The sequence below is a fragment of the Amia ocellicauda genome, chromosome 4 (assembly GCF_036373705.1).
Source record: "Amia ocellicauda isolate fAmiCal2 chromosome 4, fAmiCal2.hap1, whole genome shotgun sequence".
Classification (NCBI taxonomy): domain Eukaryota; kingdom Metazoa; phylum Chordata; class Actinopteri; order Amiiformes; family Amiidae; genus Amia; species Amia ocellicauda.
In genome coordinates this window covers 42,737,382-42,760,502 of record NC_089853.1, presented here as the reverse complement: position 1 = coordinate 42,760,502, position 23,121 = coordinate 42,737,382, and the positions used below count along the sequence as shown (strand labels likewise).

Here is a 23,121-nt window from a genome sequence, read left to right as displayed (position 1 = left end):
CATTGTGGAGAACGAAAAAGGCTAATTGTGAACCAATTTCACTGCACAATACAAAAACATTGCATGCATAAGCGGTATTTATGGGACTTATTCCTGTACCTTATTGCTGTTTAATTCCTTTAGATGCTTTTATTAACTTGCATTTTAATTTCCTGAGTCTTGCAGTAAGGGATGTACATTTGGTGTTTTGATGATGGTGGTGGAGAGCGCTGTCTAACACGTCGCTCCAAAAACTCCAATAGGTGTTCAATTGGGTTGAGATCTGGTGACTGTGAAGGCCATAGCATATGATTCACATCATTGTCATACTCATCACACCATTCAGTGACCCTCGTGCCCTGTGGATGGGGCATTGTCATCCTGGAAGAGACACTCCCATCAGGATAGAAATGTGTCACCATAGGACCCAAACCATGCCAGGAAGATGCCCCCCACAGCATAACAGAGCCTCCGGACCCCCTCACTGAGGGCTCAAGCAGTCAGGCCTGTCCCGTTCTCTTGGTGTCCCACACATGCACTCGCCCACTTGTCCAGAACACGAGCCAGTTGAGTGTCTGTGTGACTGAAGCTCCTGCCATTCGTGCCCCAATAATGACCCCCCCTCTTTCAAAGTCTCTAAGATCCTTTCCTCTTGCCATCTTGATCCAAAATCGTGGTCAACTGGGCCTGCTCAGTACACCTCTTTGGAGACACCTGCATTCGTTCCTCCACTCATTTATTCAGGTTTTTCCTTTAATTTGTCACCCGTCTGTACATGCGCCCAACAAAAGCATGGGCAAATGGGTCAATACGAGGTGGGAAATAGCAAAACTTCATAGCATTTTACTGATAACCATCACAGCATAAGGAGTAGACTTTGGCGTTTCAGTATACTATAGAATCATCATAGCTGGGGTTGTTGAATTAAAATAGAAGAACATGTTATGTCAAATCAAAATCACCTAAAAGTATTAAAAGTGAACTGCAAAAAAGCAAACAAACTCTTGGAATCTGTAAACACTTTGGGCGTGGTGGGGCTGGGTTGCGGTTATGATCTATGTTGCTATCAATGTGTGCAGAAGGACTTTTGCAACAAACATGCAGCAATGCTTTATTAAATCAGTCTCTAGGTTTTCCATTCAGTCAACAGGTTATCGGGGTCTATATCATCAACCTCCTCGAATTCTCTCACACCAAGACTACCAAACTCAAAGTCTGATCCCCTGGGCAGCAGTGTCTAACAGGTTTGCATTCCACCTGAGATATGAATTAGGTAATTTAACTAATTTATTTGCTTAGCTGAACTAACGTAGCTCTTTCCTCAAGCTGCTAATGATTCAAATAGACCGATAAAACGGGTTGGACGGCAGCCCCTCTAGGACCACAGCTGTGCGCGGCTGACGTCTGAGGATACGCTGTGTTCACCCTAGTGTCTATTTTAATTAAACATACATTCAGATAGGCAGTAAAGCCATATCATATCCACAATAATTTCATCCGCATCGCAAGAAATCATTCGAAAGGGTGACGCATTATTTCCCTAGACAGCCAGCCTTGCCAACACCCCCCACCTCCACAATTTCATGAAAAATAATGACAAGAAAGAGACTTTTGCATCACCCCTTCATTTGCAAGCTGAATTATCACCTGATGTTGTTTGTAAGTAACTTATTTAGTCAGCAATAGAAAGCTAAATGTAAAAAAAAAACAAATACAAAACACAGTACAGTGGCAGTTTACTAACTTTACAGATAAATCTCAACTTTCTGTTCCAGCACCGTGCTTGCTATTGACAAAGTCTGCCTCTTAAGAAAATAAATAGGTGGAATATTCGTCAGTTGGGACTTCAGTTTAAGCCAATTCTGTGTTTGATGTTCTTTAACTGGCTTACTTTTTCTGCCTCCCGCTGGAGTGTCAATATTAATCTCATTTACTCAAGTGCCACTCAGTTGATTTTTGAAAAAAAGGGATTGAAAGGCAGTTCTTTTCTCGGCGTATGGGTGAAGAATTTCAGATCAGCTTTCAAAGTCTTCATTTGCAACATAGAAAAAGGTTAAATGTTTTATAAAGTAATACGTATATCAGCACACATGGGCAAGATTTTGGCGTGGGAATTTCGGGAAATGCAAATGAGCGAGAATAAACTCATGTGAAATCATTTGGCTCCATTTGCCTCTGAGAATCCACTGCAGAATTCATTGTAAAATATCTCTTGAGTCTTTCTAGGATTCAGACCACGAGAGTCTAACATCCCATTGATTGTTGGGATGCATGGGGAATGAATCTGGGGGATTTCCAGTTGATTGTTCCCTTTGACAGATCTAATAATGGCATATTTAGTTTTTGCTGCATTTAAATATTTTACAGTGAAACACCTGAGTAAAGAAGAGAGATTTAAAAGCATGTAAAAGAGAGTTATTTCACTTCAAAGCTGTCCAAAGTAGCAGTATTGATTACATCCACCTTTGTCCTGCGCTTGTTCCTTGTTCTAAATCTCAGCGTAACGGGACACAGACATGTCATGTAGAGACAGACAACTTCAAGGGGAAATAAGGAAAGAGTTTTGAAGCTTCAGCGTAGCCCAAAGGACAAGCAGGCCTTGATACAGAGCTGTACACAAGCAAGAGATCTTTAAACAAAAAAAAGGAATGGAAAATAAATGAATATTTGAATAGCAATGTGAATATCAAAAGACTGAACTGCAGGAAGGGTAAAGAGGAACAGGAGTGATTTATCCCAGTCTGTGCGCTTTACTGTGATAATGCATGTCTCGTTGCAGGCAGTGAAATTCAAAGCAACTAAACCTAACCTCTGAAATGATAATAGCTCTGCGCAGTTCAGAGTTCATTAGCACTGCATATTGCGATGCATTACCTTAATATCGTTGTGTGCCTTAAACTAGACAATAAAACCGAAGACAAATCATAAATCATAGTTCGCCTTTCTGCATATAAAATATTCACAAGTAATTGTGAAGTGACAGGCTGCATTACACTGAGAGGTTATGCATTGCTATGTATATATAATATAGAATACCATTTTCTATGATTCACTGACTTTGATAAATGTTGCATTAAAATTATTAAGGGAAATTGTGATCTTTATGCATGAGTAAGCAATAAGGAAGTTTGAAATAACTAAGAGAAGAGAGGTACATAATAAAATGGCATGTTAAAACCAGACTATCTATGCTAATGAGTTTGAGGCCTAAGGGCTTTCTCATCTCTGCTATGTTTTAAATTGAAAATGCTCACGAGTATTTCGACAAGACATCTGTGACAGGGGCATCTCATCGTCAGGAAAGCAGAATGACAGGGGAAACAGGTTGAGAACTGGCGTGAATTCTGTACTGTTTAGATTGAATCAGCGATTGTTTTGCATTTCTTGATCTATTGTAGTAAACAGGTACTGGAAAGAAAAAAAAGTGATGATATGTTTCAGTATTCTCTGAAATACTTTTTTTTCCAGTTCAGGGTACCATGAATGGTATTACTAAATCTGAGTACTTCAAAAACAGAGTAGAATCAGAGATTAAACAACTGCCACTTAAAGGACAGATGTGCACACTGAATTTCAGTTTGGGTGTTGAAAACAAACAGTGGAAACATTTAGACACCGATGGATTCCACATCACAGTTATGTCATCTCTGTAACTTACCGAGGCGACAGACACAGACAACATTGCCCAGAGTGTGTCACCTTTAAGGCTTCAAATAAAAGCACGGCTGCATTGTGGGTAAGTTCCTAAATGTCAGGGGTTGAACCCAAGGGCTTGAGCAGACCACAGTTTCGTGTCCTGTCAGTTTGCAAATCATTATTAATCTTTACATTCCAGCACGCGTCAGTGGAGGAATGTTTGCTCCATAGGATTTGGAAAGGAGAGTCCAGTAAGAGTTTGTTAATAAGGGTGTTCTATGACACAGTGAGTGCCTACAAAAAAAAGCTTTACAATTGAGTGTATGAATAAGACCCCAAGAGCACTGCTTGATACTGCAAGACTATAAAGATAGTATTCCTCTTGTTTATTCAATTGGTATCAAAGCTGGTTTAACACACATTTTCAACAACCTCACAACAGCTGAACACCAAGAAACATTATCTACAGTAGGAAGGCAGGGAGGCAAAACAGGAATTTGAAAACATTGAATATCAGGATCTCCGGTGGAATAAATATCCAGCATTTTAGATGAGGGAGAGAAAGGCTACAGTTTTCAAATTCGTCAATAAAGATCATGATTAATCCTCACAGAAGGGATTTCCAGGGACGGACACTTGTTATTATGTTTCGTCTCTTCACCTCATCTGCGATTCAGTTGGAAAATGAAAACCTTATATAAAGGACAAATCCGCATGGTTTGTAATATGACCTTACAGAACAGAAATACTGCTGTTGCACCTGACAACCAATACACTTTTTTTTGTATCTGAGCCGTTGTTAAAGGTACATCATTAAGCAGATTACTGTGTGGGTTTGTTTACAAAAACGGATTAATATTCATAGATTGGTGGCTGTAGTTCCTCTCCTTGCCTGAAGGTGCCAGTAACTAAATGCTAGAGAGGCCTTTAGTAACAGATTCCAAGGATAGTTTTGTAAAATCTAAAAAAAAAACTTATGAGGAATACTATAGCTAAGGTGACCGACACTTAATTGTTGTTGTTTTTCAATTAAAATTAATTAAAAAAAGCCCAAAACGACAACACTTTGTCCGGCTAGCTTAATGCCCGGAACAGACGGCAGTTTTACAATTTCCTGGCAACAATCGGAAAAATTGCTCATGCAGTATAATCCTGGAAGGACTGTGGAAAGAGGCTTTTTGTTGCACTGTCCATTAAAGGATCAGTTAGGTGGTCTGTGGAGTGGAAGAGATCCCTGCCAATGTACACATCTATACGTTTCTCAATATACTGAGGGCTTTATTCACTTTATTTAGAGAACACATTGTTTCCTCCAACAAAATCTCCTCCAAACAAAACTAAGGATGTAAAAGATGTATTCTGAAAAAGAGAATATGTTGGGAAAGTTTTGAAATGCATCTGGAAGCTTGTTATATGCTTTTTCATTTAGTCACAGAACAGAAGTACTCTTCACTATTAAACCAATGCCAAGGCACCTTCTTCAGCTGGCCTGTGCTCAATCTGAGTAGCGTCTGGCACTTCAGATTACCTGCATGCAAACTGAAATTCACCGGCCAGCTCCAGGCCACACCAAGCCAATCCTTACTGCCCCATTGGGAGTGCCACTGTCGCCTCAGCACTTCCTCTGAGCTGTGCAGGGAAAATCCTGTCATGTATAATCATATCACCACACTCCACAGCCCACTAAGCTGCATTTCACTCTACTAGGTACAGACTGGGGCCAGCCAAAGTTGAACCCGGTTCTAGCAAGCACCCCCTTGATCCCCCCCCCACCAACGCCATTTCTTATTCAACGTGCCTTTTCCGCAAGGCTCCTGCTCTGTGTTTGGGGTATTGTTTATTCATGATTCATTCTCGCTCGGTAAGGGGTGAGACTTTTGAACGGGAGCCATCTCACCAGGCTTTCTGATGCCTTGTCTGTTGTAAAGAGAACAAATTCAACTCTATTCACGGCACGATGAGAGCTGCTCAGCTTCTCTTCCTGTCTCGGCGTTCGAACCTTAATACTTTCTAGTTGAGTGTGCAAAGAATTATCCAGTGAAAGAGAAGAAACAGTTGTCAGAGTCTGTCCCGTCACCCATTTACATCTTATTTTATGTCATGCGCTCGTTTTCATTTCTTAGAAAAGAGTTGCTTGTGGTTAATTTGAATAATGTGCATGTTCGTGCTTTGCATTTTGCAGAACTCTAATGATTAACATGCCAGTTCATGTCCTCTACAGATTCGTTACCTGTAGTCATGATGCATCTTACTCCTGTTCGTTTTAAAAGGTGTTATATAGACCACATCTTGTTGTATGTTTTTTTAAAAGCATTCACTTAATTACCCACCAGTAGAAAGCAACTCGTTGTTCTTCAGTAAAATTGTATGTGCACCTCTATTTCACATCAGTATTTGCATATTAGTTACTGATTTTGTTACATCTAATTAATGTTCCACATTGAAAAAAGATAATATATTATTCCTTTTGTATCAGACGCACAGTGCTGGTTTTGTGTTCATGTTAGCTAGGTCTGGAGTGTGCTTTAACTACAGGGACATGTGTCCAACTGCTACCTGTCTTCTGATAAGAGAAGCCTTCCTAGGTTAAAGATTGTAAAGAGACGACAATGGCGCCTGAAAATGCAGAGCGCTTCGCCTTTTCTGCCTGTTAGAAAGAGCACTAGCTACACAGCTTTTGAAACCCTGCTGCATCGACACTAATTCATTCGTTCTGCTTGGGCTGATGTGAAACAGCTCGGTTTTCAGGGCTGGGGAGGCAGAACATCATCACAGAGAAGCACGAAAAATATTCACATTCACGTGTCAGGAGGGAAAAATTCGAACAATTATATATATATATATATATATATATATATGAGAGAGAGAGAGAGAGAGAGAGAGAGAGAGAGAGAGAGAAGAAAAAAATAACATTTGGGAAAAATATCCAAACAGTTTTCCCATTAAATGAATATGTCACTCATCATTACTTAAATTAATCATATTTATTTACAGTATTTCTGCTTCAGAGTATTTCATAATGAACCTCCGCAATGTTATAATATCTCAGCAAGTCAGCAAATGAGAAACAGATGGCCCTGCGTTGAATACCATTCTAGTATCACGAAGACCTCGGCGGAAACGCAGTGATACTAATAGTTAATTTGCTCAGAAGTCTTTATTGTGGATCTTCAAGCCAAATGCAAGATTAATGCAAGATGGGTTATGTGAACTAGAGGCACAATAAAAGAAGACAACAATAAAAGTTATTTTTCCCTTTTCTTTTGTTCTGAGCCCACTGCAGCCCCCACACCTCTATGACAGTATAGAGGTCCTGTGTGTTTAAGCAGCATTTATTAACTGCTTAGCACATGGCATTTTGTATTAATCTGCACAGCTGTTGGAGCTGAAGTCTCTGGGTGGAAACTGGAAGGCAGGCATACTCCAGTGACAGGGTGATCACATGATAAAAGCCCTGTGACAGCCCCTTCTCTGTTTTATGATTTCATTTCATGTATCTAAGGGGAGCTCAGTGCTGTATGTAGGGCAAACAGTAAATAATATTTCCTTCCTTTTTCATTTCAGATTTTACCTGACTTTTGTTAACGTTCTACAAAAAAACACTAACTTGTAAATCACTATAGTGATGCACTTCCACAAATGAACAGTTGTTTCTGGACACAATTTCACCAACAGTTGATTAAAAAGAACTGTAACAACAGGAGAATTAAATTCACATAACAGCGTTGAAAAGCCTCTTGTTTTTGCATTGGTTGGCCCTGAATGGGGAGAAGTGATATACCCTTCTGAATGGTGAAAAGATTTCTTCTCACACAAACCATTTTCTTATCCATCTTAGCACTGAATAGTCACATAATCAGCAACATAAATGAGGATTATTAGAGGGGGCGGGGCTATACACATTTTAAATGAGTGTAAGGATCAGATTGTGAGACACGTTGGCATGGAAGTGTTTCAAGATATTTTTGTTTTGTTTTTACTCGAACGCGGACACTTTCTGGGAGAAATTGACACAAATCCTGCGTTGCTTATAGAAAGGGAATACAGGGAAGGTTTTACAGGGTTTTCTAAAGGGCTGCCTGTTCTAGCATTGCTTCAGTGCTTCTCTTTAGACAAAGCCAGCCAAGCAGGCAGAAAAGCCTGGGTCAAGTGCCATCTCCATCATAGAAGACCCTGAACCATAAAACCTTATTTTAAAGATGACAGTAACTACTAATATTACTCCCTGGGGCTACCTCCAGGCCTGGTATGATAGTGATTGGCTGTGGCTAGTCAGCTGAGGCATGAAAGAGACATATTTCTTCCACAGCATTCTTATAGTGGCAAAAAAGGCAGGAAGGAAGTGGATCAAAAGAACTCAAAGGCAAGATTGTTGATACCTAGCTAGGCAGGTGGCCAGAAATTGATGATATGCACTTTGCTATAGATAAGTTTGAATGCCCAGAGCGAGAGGACGACAGGATTTGTATGTATGTATGATGTAGAAAATAATGGAATCAAATACTTGTTTGGTTATTGATATGAAGGCCGGCATTAAAGAAATGACATGTAATCATTGTAAATCATTGTTAAGGTTTTCAAGTCTGGATCCCCGTATTTTATTTAGAAATGGGGAATGCCTGCCTGCCACAGCATCACTTTTTGTGATGTCTCAGCTTCTACAAGTTTCAAATCTTACAGATTTTTTCCAGATTTGATGGTCGTACATATTCTCAAGAGTGTGAGAGAGAGAGAGAGAGAGAGAGAGAGAGAGAGAGAGAGAGAGAGAGAGAGAGAGAGAGAGAGAGAGAGAGCGAGGGCGAGGGCGAGGGCGAGGGCGAGAGAAGGTTTTTTTTTTGCAACACAAGAGTTTCAAAACTTTGCAAACAGTAAGCAATAAGCAGCTATGAAGTCAGAGATGCCAGTGAGTACATATGGAAAACCAACCTCAGAATGACAGGTGGGACACCACTTAATTAGAGAACCTATTAGTCAAAGCTTTGTTTCCCTGGAGTTGTTTTCTCTGTTGCGCGTGCCCACGTTGGAAATTATGTAATCTGAGTCTCGGTGTTTGGAGCAAATACTTCTCGATTTCTGATTAAATATAACCTTGCTATCCTTCCTTTATGCCTGAGTCTGGATATATCTCATGCTAGGTGAGGTCTAACCCTCTCCCCAGGAATCATTCCTTCAGATTCCGCAATCAGGAGAATTACCACTCTGCACAATCATCATCATTAACAAACACGGCTAATGAAAATAAGCAATCAATTAATGCCATCTGCAGGCTTCAGACACTCGGCACCAAGGGGCCTTGGATGAATATAGAATAGAAATATCAACCCACAGCAGCCCCTGTTGGGAACTGTACCCACTTGTGAAGTATATTACTTTAATTCATGAAAAATGCATCTGTTTGCTTCATGGGAATCTGCAAGATACTGATATGATGTTTTGAAGGAAAGGAGGAGGTGCTGTTAAACATCTCCTCATGCTGCTATAGCTGTGTAAGTAATGTGCCTGCAATGGCTTTTTTCTATTGATAACATCCTGACAACTTCTCACACCAAAAAGAAAGAAAAAAGCTATTGAAAGGACACCATGTTTTCTGGAACCCCTCTACTTGCCCTTTGACAGTCCATGAAAACAATTATTAATCTCAGCTTCGTCACTGGAAGGTTTTTTAAGTGTGAAAGCCAAGAACCTGGTTTCTGGTGATGGATTTCACTTTTTCAACTCCAAGATAGTAACTGTGGTATATTGAATTCCTCTTTTTGTACATGCTTGTTTTGTTCTGCACAGTAATACATAATGCTTAACAAAGTAAAATGTAATGTATGCGATTTGTCCCCTATTTTTGTGTCCCTGCTTCATCCCGACTTAGGTTATTGAATGAAGAATCCAGTGATACCAATTTCCTTGTATAAAATCCTATCTCTGCCTTCCAATTAAATTCCCTTTAATTTCATTCAGATGTGTACATGACACAGTGCACACGCGTTCCCTTGAATCCCGTAATTACCATTAATCATTTATGAGAAGCGAAATGTATCAAAAGCGCAACATGAAAGTTCGGGACACAGGTGTCTCAGTTCTGCCACTAATAGAGTCTGATCTTCCCACAGTCTGAAACGAGAAGCTTCGCGCTCTTGTGAATTCATAATCCGCCAGACCTTGGGTGCCGAGACTGACTAACCCCCGCTTTTGCCTCTCGCCTTTTGTTTCCAGTTCTTCGGAGCCAATACGTCATTAGCGGCCTCTCCATCCATGGCCTCTGCGGAGAACGGAGCGAAGCAGACGCCCGACTCGTCTCCCTACAGTAAAGTCTTCATCCTCGGGACCATCGCAGCGGCCTCGGCCTTCCTGGTCACCGTCCTCATCATGCTGCTCTGCGTGGGGTGCAAACGGTAAACCGCTCTGTCCTCATCGTGCATGAAATTGGGGGATTCGAAACAGACTCGAAATAATGGCGCAGTGTTAATATTCACACGAGTTATTTCACCGCCATGAGGTGTCAGGGTTTATTTTAAGTTTCGGGAGGGGATGTGGGGGAAGTAAACAAGCAAAACTGTGGGTTGCATTGGTAGTGACACGGCCTCCCCAGGTGCTTCCCCAGACGCCTCCGTGACGGCTGCTTACTTTGCTGGCTCCAGCCGCACCAGGTCCCCGTGGGATCTCATTGAGGCCCGAGCAGCATTGCAGAAAATAAAAAATCGATGGCGAGGAAGGCAGATGGTCAGAAGGACTTGACAGGTCACCACTAGCAGGACTTTCAACGCTTTAAATTTTTAATAACCTCTAAATTGTCTTAAGAGGTTGCAGGTCGATGTGGAGGCAACAGGAAGTTCATATATAATGAAAGCAGCTCTTGTCTTTACAATCCCACATAGGTTGATTCTGGGGAAAGCCAATATCTAAACTGTTTGTAGGTTGATTTTTGGTAACTTCCTTTGAAAGAACCAACATTTCTAGTGATTAAAGGGATACTTTATCTGTAAGGTACAGACAGTGTAGCTTTGAAATGATAATTGCCTAGTTTACCACAAATTACTCTCCCAGTGAATAGGCGTATATACACAGCACAGCAATCCATTATTATACGAGTACCTACAGTGTGTTTCTCACACTATCCCGCCGAAGCACCATGGGAGGAATTGTAATGCAATGTATTAGTCGAACAGATCGAATTACTTCCATAACACATTTTCTATGCAAATTATTATAGCCCATCTCTTCATTAGCCAAGGCCGGGAGAGCGATTGTACGAATGAAAAAAAAAACTGCAGCAACTGGGATCCAATCAGGCATTTCTCCGCGGTCGTGTTGCTGAGAATGGAATAAGACTTGATGTGTGAACCGCACAAAGGATTCTTTCATTTGTTTCATTTTCTTGCCCTCAAACCCTTTCCTTTTATACACTGTTTTTTTTTTTCAATAAATTAATTTGAGTCTAACTGTGCTAACTGCCAAGGGCACCAAAGACAAAATCCATTATTTGACACCAGGACGGTTCTGAGAGGGTATCACTGTATGAGGTGCAATAGTGTTTAACAAATCTACTCTCATCAAAGTGAGATGTGTCCTTGGCACACTTCAGATCACAATGTTCAGTAATTATACTTTTACCGACGTCTAGGGAGGTTTGGGGCCAGGCTTATTTTTACCAAAATTTTCTAGCTAATTATATAGTTGAAATACTGTTCCTGCTTTACATATAAAAGGATCCAATGCTTACACGAAATGAGCATCATTAAACAGCCACTTTCACATCCGGGATTACGCTCGAACCTATCGTTAATATTACAAACATATTCTCATTGTATTTTGGGCACCGCAAAAGCTTTCCCTGACTGGGAGGCAAATATGGCAACAACACTAATATGTTCGAATTGCAAATCGTGGTAAGCAAGCTTCCTGTTTGTGTTCCCTGCCAACACAAACAAATATATAATTATTGTGCTTCTTATTCGGGAAACAAAAGCTACTATGGCGAGTGAAAACGCTACATGTATCACATTTGTGCCGACACCACTTTCCGACAGACGACGCATAATCGCTCGGCGTCTGTCATGTCGTGCTGGAAACTGAAGGTGAATACCGATGTAGTGTTTGTGTCGCTGGAACTTCACAAATAAGGCCTGTGGAAGTGTCAAACTGCTTGACAGGTGTGATAATGGTAGTATGGTCAGGTTTATAGAGGACTAATATTGGAAGACCAACGTTCAGGAGAATCCCTGGCGATGTAAGATAATAAAGAAAGGTATTTTGTAGATTTCGAATAGAGGACGCTGAATTTTTATGGGTGTTTTATGAAGCTGCGACACACAGGCCCGTTTATCCTACTTCACCTGGTTCGAGTGACATCCCAATCTTTGTGACTATGGCCGGTGATCTGTTGTGTTTTTAAGGAAGTGACAAAATGCAGAAAGATAATTAAACTGAAAAGCACGCTGGCTGCCGAAGCCCTCAAAAAAAGGAAATCTTTTCAAGTCTCTTTTGGAGCCCATCAAACAATCCCAGGCTGCCAAGTTATTAGCATGTCTAGTCAGTTTTTATGGGACTGTAGACAGCTGCCAACTGGCATCCTGGAGCCGGGTGCAGAATACTTTTAAGTTCGGCTTCTCGGGGAAGAAAATCACATCTCAGTTGTTTACAAAATCAGGGGGAGTGGGTGTGAAACAGACATCATATGCTTCACAGTGGAGAGAGTAATTGGTAATGCGTCTTAGGGCGGGAGAATTATATACGCTTCAACAATATCCCGCACTATCCCCATCTCCCTGCCCTGCAGTATTTCCATTTCACCGCTCCCTCTTTCATTCCAAGTAGTTTTCCCGCTCAGTCGAAACGTCGTTGACAGTTATGTTAAGTGACGTATGTTGTTTTCATTAGTCGTTAGTTTGGAAAAAACATGGATGTACCTAATGCCACTCTTGCCAACTGGCTTTGGTTTTTGCCGTGTTAATTTATAATGCCTGCGTATGTCAGCTGTAAGCAGACAGTATACAGGGTTTACACATTTGTGTCACCGTTTATTTATTTATTTATTTTTGTAGGCACAGCCCACGTGCTAATCTGTGATAACGCCTGGGTATTAATGTGATTATTACGCTAAAGCAGATAAGGGGTATTTTGTGTGATTTCTGATTAATTCCAATATCCTAAGCTTTGAGTTTCATTTTTTTAATTGATAGTCTCCCCTGGAGCCCTGGCTTGACAGCTCCATGTGGAGGATCGACTGGTTACGTTTTGATTCACATGTTTCAACTCTTTCTGTCTCTGTGCTGGGTTTGTTTTCAGGAAAGGCAAGACAAAGAAGGTCCCGGCCGAGGGGGTCAAACTCATGGACATGGTGTGTACTTTGCTTGCAGAGCATTCTCGTTTATTAACTGTACATTTGCGAAGACAGGAACATGTGAGGATAATGAAACCTACCTGCTCCTGGAAAGTTAATTTCACATAGGCTTAAAAATAATTCCATTTATGTAACCTGCAAGAAAAATGTGCTAGCATGTGACAGTGGTTTCAAATGATGTATACATTTTTTATTAATTCCTTCCGGTATTTTTTTCTGCATCTCTGCCAGATTTAGCCTTTCTCAGATAAAACATGACACTATTGAGGAATTGCAAAAAAAAGATAAATGAATTGGAAAAAAGAACACCTGATGTATGCTATTGGGTTTTGCTATTGTTTTAGGTGCTCTGGGTGTTCTTTTTATAATTATTTTATATATTCTTATCAGTTTTCAATGATATTTTTCAATATTGACTTCTCGGTAGGCCAGGCGCTGCTTTTACCTAATGATGCTCACAACAAGGTTACACAATACAGAGAGTGTATTAATTGCCTTTGTTTTTCACAGAATTTACTCAGACAGACAAAACTGCGTTCCATTAGCAAGTCTGACACGAGGCTTCACGAGATGAACAAACTATCCACCAATGGAAAAAGTAAGTATAGGAGCACCATGATGTGATTATCTATCAAATGATAAAAGCAGAGTATCCTGCAAGTAAACATTTAGGAATATGTGACATATTCATGAAATACCAGAGAAATGACCTATAGTATATCAACTGGAACTAATTAACTACCTTTTAGTAGAGTTGAATCCGTCTTTTCCAAGAGCCAGTTTATTTTGTAAATTTGTGTGCCAAAATACAAATTTCATGATAGATGTTCTATAAATAATTCCAATTATCTATAATATCCAATTGGGGCACCAAACTGTTGTGGGAAAATGTGTCCTATTAAGTTATCCTTTTTTTTTAATTATCTAACATAAAGACAACATCAGTTGTCTCCCTTTTTATTCTCTTCATTTACAATTCGCACTTCAGTGCAGAAGAGCTGTGAGAAATCTCAACGCATCGTGCCCATTTATTTCCTTTGGGCTCTTTTTCAGCTTGTGTGGAAAATAATAAGACTAACAAGCAAGTTGAATCTCTCCCATCAATCCCTCGGCAAGCTGTTTCTGGAAGCATCCCAGAATCTCATCCCCAGTTCTTTAATCCATTGCTTGTTTCCTGCAGAGGGGGTCAAAAACCGGCCAGCCAGCATGGACCTCCTGTACCTGCCCAACCGTAAGTCGGACTGGGACCTGCGGTGCCCCCAGAGCAGGCAGCTGCCCAAGATCCCCCCGATTCCCGGGGAAAGAGAGCACACCTACTCCGAGGTGAGGCGACACTCTTCCCAGCCACGTGCTCCGGAGGACGCTCTGTACGAGAGCGTCGGGGGTAGGAATGAGCCCGACACAGCGCCCCCACCGGCTGCCCCCCAGCCCAACCCCCAGAACCCACCCCAGGGCAACGGCAACGGCAGCGCCCCGCCCACCAACGCCAAGGCCCAGGCCCAGGACACGGTGACTGCCGAGTACGCCTGCATCCGCAAGGTCAGAAAGGCCGACAAGGCCCAGCAGCAGCAGCCGGAGAAGGGCGCCGAGGCCGCCGAGCAGGAGCCGCGCTACTCCAGCACAGAGCTGCTCTCCACACACCGCAACCACGAGCTGCCCAGGAAACCCATCGATGGCTTCCACTTGCATTCTTTCCCCAAGGTAGGACAGGTCTATTCATCCAGTTTGTGAAGTCTGTCAGTCGTTCAGCTGCTAAGACAAAGACCACAGGTTTTTTTCTGGTTCATATATCATGATCTCTGATTCACTTTTCAGAACTACAGTAATCCCTCGAGATACGCCAGGGTTGCATTCCTGGAAAACTTTGTGTAGGCGAGAATCGCGCAACTCAAAGCCAACATTACTCAGACACCATATTTTATACACCTTTATTACACTTAAGGTAACAAAATGGAAGTCAGTACTATATTTATACAGTTACATCATATTCAGTGAATATTTATTTAAGTCAATGAACATAGATATGAAGCACCATCAAAGAAAAAGTCGCTAAAAATTTTCATCTGAGTTCAAGGACAATCTGAATCAGGAAGAACTATCGCTGCTACCACACAACCATTCTCGCAGCTCCTTGTCTGTGCAGGTTGGGTAGAGAGAGACTGAACGTTTTGTCCGAACCTGGATTTGATGAGACAATTTGAGGGTCTGCTGTTCACAGTGCAATGATGTATAGCTGTGTGGTGCTGAGGCTTTGACGGGCGCAGAACAATATCCATCATTGTGATGCAATCACTGGAAATACAGACAGGCACGAGCATGCGAGCGCTATATCTTTAAAGCACCGACACTTAAATACTTCAGTTAACACACTGGTTTGGCATAATCAGTGACAAGCGACGTTTCAAGTACAGTGCCAGTGACTCAGTTGTCTGTTCAGGTGTTTATATGTTGCGTATACGATAACACGTTAAAAAAAACTGCTAAACTGCCTCTCAGTCTCATTTTGTGAGGCAATTGTAGTGGCATGAATTGTTCAGCGTGTGGATTTCATCGTCTTCATTGCATCAGCTGCACATAATTATGATACCAGATCCACCTTGAAGGGTAGTTTTTGGACTGAAATACGCATCGCCTGCCAACTGACGAGCCAGATCTCTTGCTTTCTGTTTGTATTGGTGTGAGTGTTATACTCTCATTAGCAGGCTGTGGGCAGAAATTGGATAATAAAACTGAAATCATTAATTATACATTTACAATTGTTGCAGCAAATGTGCACAGTTAGGACACTGGTGGTCTTTACATGAGGGGATATAGCTCATTTCTGCTGTGGGAATGAAGCACTGCAAATGGTCTTGCTTGCTTCTTATTCATTATTATCTTCGTGTTCCAGAATTTTGTGCAATCACACGCATTCTGGCTCCAGCCAGGTTACGAAGGAGATATGCAATATACAGTATGATGCAATCTCCTGTCTGCAAGTGGGCTTTACTGTCCACTAGAGGGCACTCCCTGTTCCAGGTATTTCCCCACACAAACAAAGCCTGAATTTGCAAATAGTGCTTTGATTCAACCACTTTGAAAAGCAATATGCAGGTGATTTGGATTGATAAGGGCTCAGGAACTGAAATCTACCTTAAGGGTTGGAAATTAATGTTGCCTTTATTCAGTACTATTTGCATTTGCCTGATGAAATGAAACAATCTTCTCATCAGCTGAGGCCCTTTAACACTAAATACAATAGTGTTGTATGCTTAATGAAATTCTGCATTGATACAACAAGTTAGGGAGAGGAAAATACTATTTCATTGGCTCATCACTTAACTTTACCTCTACAGCTTCTTCGCTGCTAAGGATTTATGTTTCGTGGTGATTTATGGAAGTGCCCTTAATTACAGTCAAATCTATTTATTTTACTTCAGAGGCAGATGTCTTTACCTAATGTTTCCTGGCATCTTACAAATAAAAGTCTCAGCTTTCTTCAATTTACATATCCAGTTCATGTGATGCATCTTGAAGTGATTTCAAAATAAACCAATCTTCCATATAGTGAATCTGAAATTTAAACCAGATTAGCGGGGTAAAACTCTGCGGCTGTGTGGAAGATATCTGAATCAACACTCTCTCCCAAACTCAGAGATTCCCTCTCCTTCCTACAAGCCCAGCCAGGGTCTCAATTCTCCCTCATTTTCTTGTGCACAGACATGGTGTTGCTAATAGCCTTTGTCACGGGTTATAAGAGGTTCTGCTGGATAAACAAATACCAGTTTGCCATGTTTGCAGAGTGTGTGTGCAGTGCATGTAGCTATTGCCCTGAGATACAGCGCATAGTGCATGCTGTATTAACAGCCAGCACACGGGAGAGTATTATGTAAGAGCTTGGAAGAGTGCCATAATGTATGTTTTGTATTAAAACTGTCAAGGAAAGACAAATTGGAGAAGCAATACCAAACTGGTAGCAAAAAAATAAAAAAAACTATTCAGTGAGCACGAGGGCTCACTGAATGGTGTGATGAGTATGAAAATGATGTGAATCATATGCTATGGCCTTCGCAGTCACTAGATCTCAACCCAATTGAACACCTGTGCGAGAGTTTGGAGCGACGTGTTAGACAGCGCTCTCCCCCACCATCATCAAAACCCCAAATGAGGGAATATCTTTTGGAAGAATGGTGTTCATCCCTCCAGTAGAGTCCAGAGACTCGTAGAATCTGTGCCAAGAGCATTGAAGCTGTTCTGGCGGCTCGTGGTGCCCAACACCTCACTGAGACACTTTAATTTAAGGGTTTTCCATTAATTAACTTAAAACCAGCGAAATAATAATACTCTGAAACTGAGGGGGGGTGAATTTTGTATAGAATATGGTAATGAGTCATAAACAAAAATTGAAATGGTCTTAAATATCTAAAGGCCAAAGAAACATGTCACATGAATTCCAGTATATAATGGCTCCAATGTATTCAGCTGGACACCACTTAACAAATTCATTTCAAAGATACAAACACTCGTAAGAGATTTATGCTCTCTTTCTGGCCATGTTTACTCTCTGTACGCCCTCATCCTGGGAAAAGATTTAAAACACTGATCCTATTTCTGACATGAGCACTTGAGCGCACGGGAAAGAATATCCAATTGACTCGGCAAAATAAAAATAAAATTCTCGAGGACCGAATCCAATCTGCAGCTACCGCACGATTTCCATTAGAACACACTGGATCACCGAGCCGCGGTGCTTATGGTCAGGTCTACGGTTACAAATGGTGTGTCCCTTTTGTGTGCGACGCTCATGTTCAACGTCTTGGCGTCGAGAGGAGGATTTATCATTGAAACAATAGTGTTCTTCGTGCGGTTGTTAAAACGTTACAGTCACCACACATATCATGGTGGAATGTGTTTACTGCCTGTAGCCCTAACCATAAAACTAAAAAATCCTGGCAGAGGATTTCGGCAAGTGGGATAGTTTATGAAAAGACTATATTCAGCGTTGAAGGCAACATTATTTATCATCGTTTTAAAGAATGAGTTCCAAAATAAATACAGTCTATTCCATTCGTTCGCCACAGAAGGTAATCTGACAGATTTTCTTCTTTTCAGTTTCTGTTTTTCTGACTAAACGATGAAACATTTTTATTGTCCTTGTTCTTGAACACCAGGTTTTAGCACTAAACGTTGACTGGTTTCCCATAGTGTTATCCAACCATTTCAAGCATATGTTACACCTACAAAATGTACAAATTGGTGTTGATAACTAATCCCATCTGCCCACCCACCCCATTATAAACTGCAAAACAAAATTTACTTTCAATGACAAACAGGAGCATGAATTGATGTCCAGACTTCTGTAATTCTGACAGGAATTGTTTTATTGATTTTAATTTTTAAAAAATCATGAATGATTTATCCATAATTGCACTGACTACATGAAACTAGAATATTTGCTTGAGCTGAGTTTGAATTAGGGATGAAGATGAATGTAGTAAATGTCTTATGGATACCTGAATGTGGTTTAGAGAGTTTTATTTCAGTAAATAGTATCACAATTTCTTTTAGGTGCTAAGCTAATTACTTTTCCCCCCATATATAGTGATGATTTTGATGTTTAAGAAAGGTTGTGAAAGTTGATAATCTAGCATGCACAGTGTATATATCACTTCTCAGAACTATCCAGTTTGTGTGGCACATTCCCAAACCATATCCTCTCCAGAGAGTTGACCCTTGACCCTTTAACTCAACCCTTACCCTCGTCTTCATGCTTGTCCTAAACCCAACCTATAGACCTAACCTTAAAATGCATTAACATCTACACAATGCATGTGGGGCCAATGTTCGGACACTTCCAGAGAGTTTGTAATTGCATGCGTAGCCGTGTTTCAAAGAAGATACACTAAAGCAATATTTTTCTTTTCCCTATTTTCCAGATTTTTAGTGGTGTAACCATGACAGGTTACCTTTAATATACTTTACCTCCTTCAGAAGTTTTTACCTATGAGGAGACTGACGCCTGCAATTCTGTGTTGCTCCAACAGGAGGCAGTTTTCATGGGCAACGGAGAGCAGTACATCTGGAAGCCCCCTGAGGAAGGTGACGTCGCCCCGCTCCCGGCCAAACCGGCTGCCCCGCCACCGGTCCCGAAAGTCGACAATAGCCAGGGTCAGCTCACCAGTGTGGAGGTCAGTGTGGTCGCTTGTGAAGGAATGCAGAAATGAGATGTCCGGGGCAGTGTTTGACCAGAGACACATTCACATGAACACTCCCTGTTGCCTTCTGGGGCTCTCAGAGAAGTTTGCCCAAACAAAGACAACAAAAAAGTATTGTACACATGAAATTGTGTCAGTGTGGATATTGGCAATCTCTAATACATCACTGCAGGTCACCACAGACTAGAATTAACCTTCTGCAAGACTTTAACCGTGTTGCAAGTGAAGCATGTTAATGAGAGAGAATTTCCATTGGGATGAAATGTTAATAGGATTTGTGAGTGTGCTCTGTGGTCCCTCACTGAACACACTGTGCCGGGTCCAGCATAGGGTGTACATTGGTGTGGTTTATGGTTCCCACATGCAACAAATTGGTATCCCGACTGGTGATTCATACAGTTTACTCCATGGGCACCGAACGGGATATGTTCTGGCGCTGGTGCACAACGTCTAAAATATTATTAAGACGGCCTGCTTTCATACACAAATTTCCGCGCAAAATGTTGTACGGCCAAAAATAAACCATTTGCTCCTGAGAAGAAATTAAAATAACAGAATTGGGTTGACCACATTGTGTTAAACATAGCTCCACATGCTGCTGTGCTTAGTCCTGGCAAATTCTTTTGAAATACAATAATCCATAAACTTGTGTCATGAAGGAAACTCTGCTTTTAATTTATCCTGAATCCTCACATAATGCTTTTATTCTGTTCCTTAAGACAAGGACATTGAGATTTGGGTTTCTGATTCCTGCTGAATATTGAGTTTTCTTAAGAGAGTCGCACATAAAATGTAAATAATCTTTTTAATTTGCTGCAGGAAAGAGAAGTCCTAGGTATTGTTGAAGGAGAGAGATTATAGTCTAACTCCTTTTTGTGAGTAATGCTGATATCCACCTAGGGCATTGAAGCTGATTCATTTGAAATTCATGTCCTAATTTCTTAAGGAAACATACAATTACAGATTGATCGCAGTTCCCTTAAGGGCATGTAATTACCTGCATTTTTCACCTGCTGCTAATATGCGCAGAGCCCTCCAATTAGTTTCTAGGCCTTTATTTTGAATATTAAAATTCAGTTTGAAGTAAACGGGCCTTTGCTTTTTCCAGAAATATAAACATTTTGCGCTTTGAAAGCTAATGGGAAGGGAACGGTTTATTTTTGCCAGGTTTTCTTCATGATTTTAGCAAAATCCAAGTTTATAATATTTGGCCAATGTAATAATTCTTTTAACATGGCTTTAAAGATTGCTGGGAGCAGGAACATATTGATTTTATACAAACAGTTTACTGACCACAGTTTACTGTTTAAAGATGACCTGAGGTTACATTTTGACTCATTGTCACATTTCCTAATGGAAAAGAAACTACACATTTAACTACAGTCTTGATGAAACACCAGACAGTAAGTTAAAATAAACTCCTTTCCATGATTAACTGTCCTTTAGTTCAGAATCGGCTCATTTTCGAACAGAACCTATTCCCCGTCCGTGCATTCAGTAGTTCTGACACCATTTTGACAGTTAGAAATGCAATTATATCGCTTTGTAAGCACAGGATTGAGTTACAGAGGTGTAAGATGACCACTTTCCACAGAGGACAACTCTCTGTGCTGTACAAGTCATTTTGTAGACACTGCATGTTTCTCTTTACTCATAGGACTGCGCTGCATTGTGCCTGCCTTTGTATATTTCTTTAACTCTCAGTAATTTGTCTTGAATTTAAAAGTAACCACACAATTCTAATTCATTCCTTATTTTGAAACGTTTGTAAAATTAAACATAAAAGACATATAAATAAACAGAACACATGGGAATATTTCCTTTTTGGCCAGTATACTGAACATGACATATAAAGTATTCTGGCAATGGTCAGATAGGCCTCTTCTCATTCATGATGTTTTTGTGTTATTCCCCCTGAATAACACATAACGATGGCACACAGTAACATAAAGATAGAAGGCCATTGACCCTTTAAACATATCTTTCAAGAATATGTGCTCTTCTAAGACATTACAATGTGATATAACCCAAAGAAAGATGACCCGTGAGAAAAGGCCATATTCCATTTTCCATCCACTTGAGACCCTGTGTAACTGCAAAAGGAAAACAAGGAAACAACCTTCTTAAAACACATTTGGCAATTAAATAAACACATTAAATACTGTTGTTGTTGTTGTTGTTGTTGTTGTACCCCTGTGGTAAATAGGTCTGGCAGTACTGTATTCCTTGTAAAGCCAGTTGGTAGTTTAAGACACAGTACATTTTTCAAAGCATGGAAGGCAACACTAATTCAATTCTCTAAAAAAAAAAAAACACGCACTTGAACATTTTAGGATTCTAAAACAGTATAATTCCTTACTTACGTTTGTCTGTAATACCAATTCAACACATTTTCTTACATGCCTAGTATACGGAGACTTTTAAAACTACTGCAAAGACCTCTGGGTAACTTTCACTGGTGGTTAAGCCCTGGAGAAGTGCAAAGATTTCTGCAATGACTCATATAATTAAGTCTGTAAAACGGTCAGATTTGTATGACATCTGTAACACAAAGGTATGCACAGAAAGCTCAGTCTCTTTGACTTGAATTCAGTTGAGTCGACTTCCTTTGGCAGTGCAAAATCCTCTTTTGTGGCAGACATGACCAGCCCTCGCTGCAGTGTAAACTTGGAATTTAAACCTTTCTGTTTGTTCTGCGGAGATAGGATCTCAAACACGATATAAAACCGAACCTACAGGCTAGGGACTGATTTCAGCTGCAATGATTGCTCCCGGTTGCAACATGCTCTCGAATCAAGTGCAGCCGAAACCTCGAGCAGGTGACGTGATTGTCGCGGCCTTGGGACGGCAAGGAAAATAAACTGGAAAATGTTGGTAGTCTTGAAAATGTCAGGCGTTATCTGTACTTGGGTATGTGTCCGGAGATTAAACAGTGCTGATATTCCAATGTAGCCCTGTATATTTACCAAATTAGCTTGTTAAAAGATAGCAATTACATTGTTTTGAAGTAAATCTCGAAAACCATTCCAGAATGTGCCCAATTTTGTTGATGAGAGTACAAAAGGTTTACTGTCTTCTTTGGGTGGCCTACATATTAGCTTGGCAACCACATTCAGAAAGTCATCTAAAATGATACAATTTCTTACAGATCAATTCAATTACAATTGCCCCTCTGGATATATGCATTTTTAAGTAATATATGATAATATATTAAATAATATATTAAATAACCTCATCCATAATCTCAGTACAATCCATTCTGTAATAATGAGGTGCAATCAAACTGTTTGAATCACCGCGCTGACTGTGGCTGAGCTGTAATGCACCTTTATGTGTCACTATTTCCCAGCTGAATGATGCATGCCTTGCTTCACGCAATAAAGAGATATGCAATCAGCCCTGGATAGATCATATCAAGACACAATGAGAACTACAAACAAGACATTGAGATTATCTTTTTCATTTGGTTAATTAGTAGCTAATCAATACCAGTTTCATCCAGTCGGTTCTACACTACAAGGCTTGGTAGTTTGTTCCAGATCACCCAGACTCTTTGTGTGAAGCAGTGGTATCTCTTAATCTAAAGTACCTGACTTGTTTTTCCTTTTCCTCACAATAAGACATACTAAATATTGCAAAGCAGAAATGATATTCCCTGTGGCTCTTGTTAACCTTTCAACTCCTCGTGTTCAGCGCCGATGTTTATTTGCTCTTTAATTTATTATTTATTTGCAGTCCTGTTTTGCTCAGCGCAGGACGGGCTCTGTATATTTTATGATGAATCGTTGTCGTTGGCCTTAGAAATATCTGTCTGTGCCGTTACTTAGTGGCCCTGCTGCAACGTTTCCCCAGCGTCTGACACATCCCTCTGTGTATAAACAAAAACCTCTCTCAGGCATCTTACTTCTTAACTAGGCTTGCAAAAGACATACTCCTACACTGTACTAAGGGTTTAATCCTTTCCAGATTGATGTATTC

At 40.6% G+C, this 23,121-nt stretch overlaps 1 protein-coding gene across 1 annotated transcript in view; it reads left to right on the top strand.

Moving 5' to 3' along the window:
- Nucleotides 1-23,121, top strand: part of LOC136748533 (phosphoprotein associated with glycosphingolipid-enriched microdomains 1) — a 43,111-nt gene that overhangs the window by 14,754 nt on the left and 5,236 nt on the right. The window contains exons 2-6 of the mRNA XM_066702374.1: nt 9,823-10,001; nt 12,895-12,946; nt 13,460-13,547; nt 14,130-14,650; nt 18,973-19,116. Of these exons, the coding sequence (XP_066558471.1) occupies nt 9,862-10,001; nt 12,895-12,946; nt 13,460-13,547; nt 14,130-14,650; nt 18,973-19,116 (945 nt within the window). The 5' untranslated portion in view covers nt 9,823-9,861. The remainder of the gene's footprint in view (nt 1-9,822; nt 10,002-12,894; nt 12,947-13,459; nt 13,548-14,129; nt 14,651-18,972; nt 19,117-23,121) is intronic.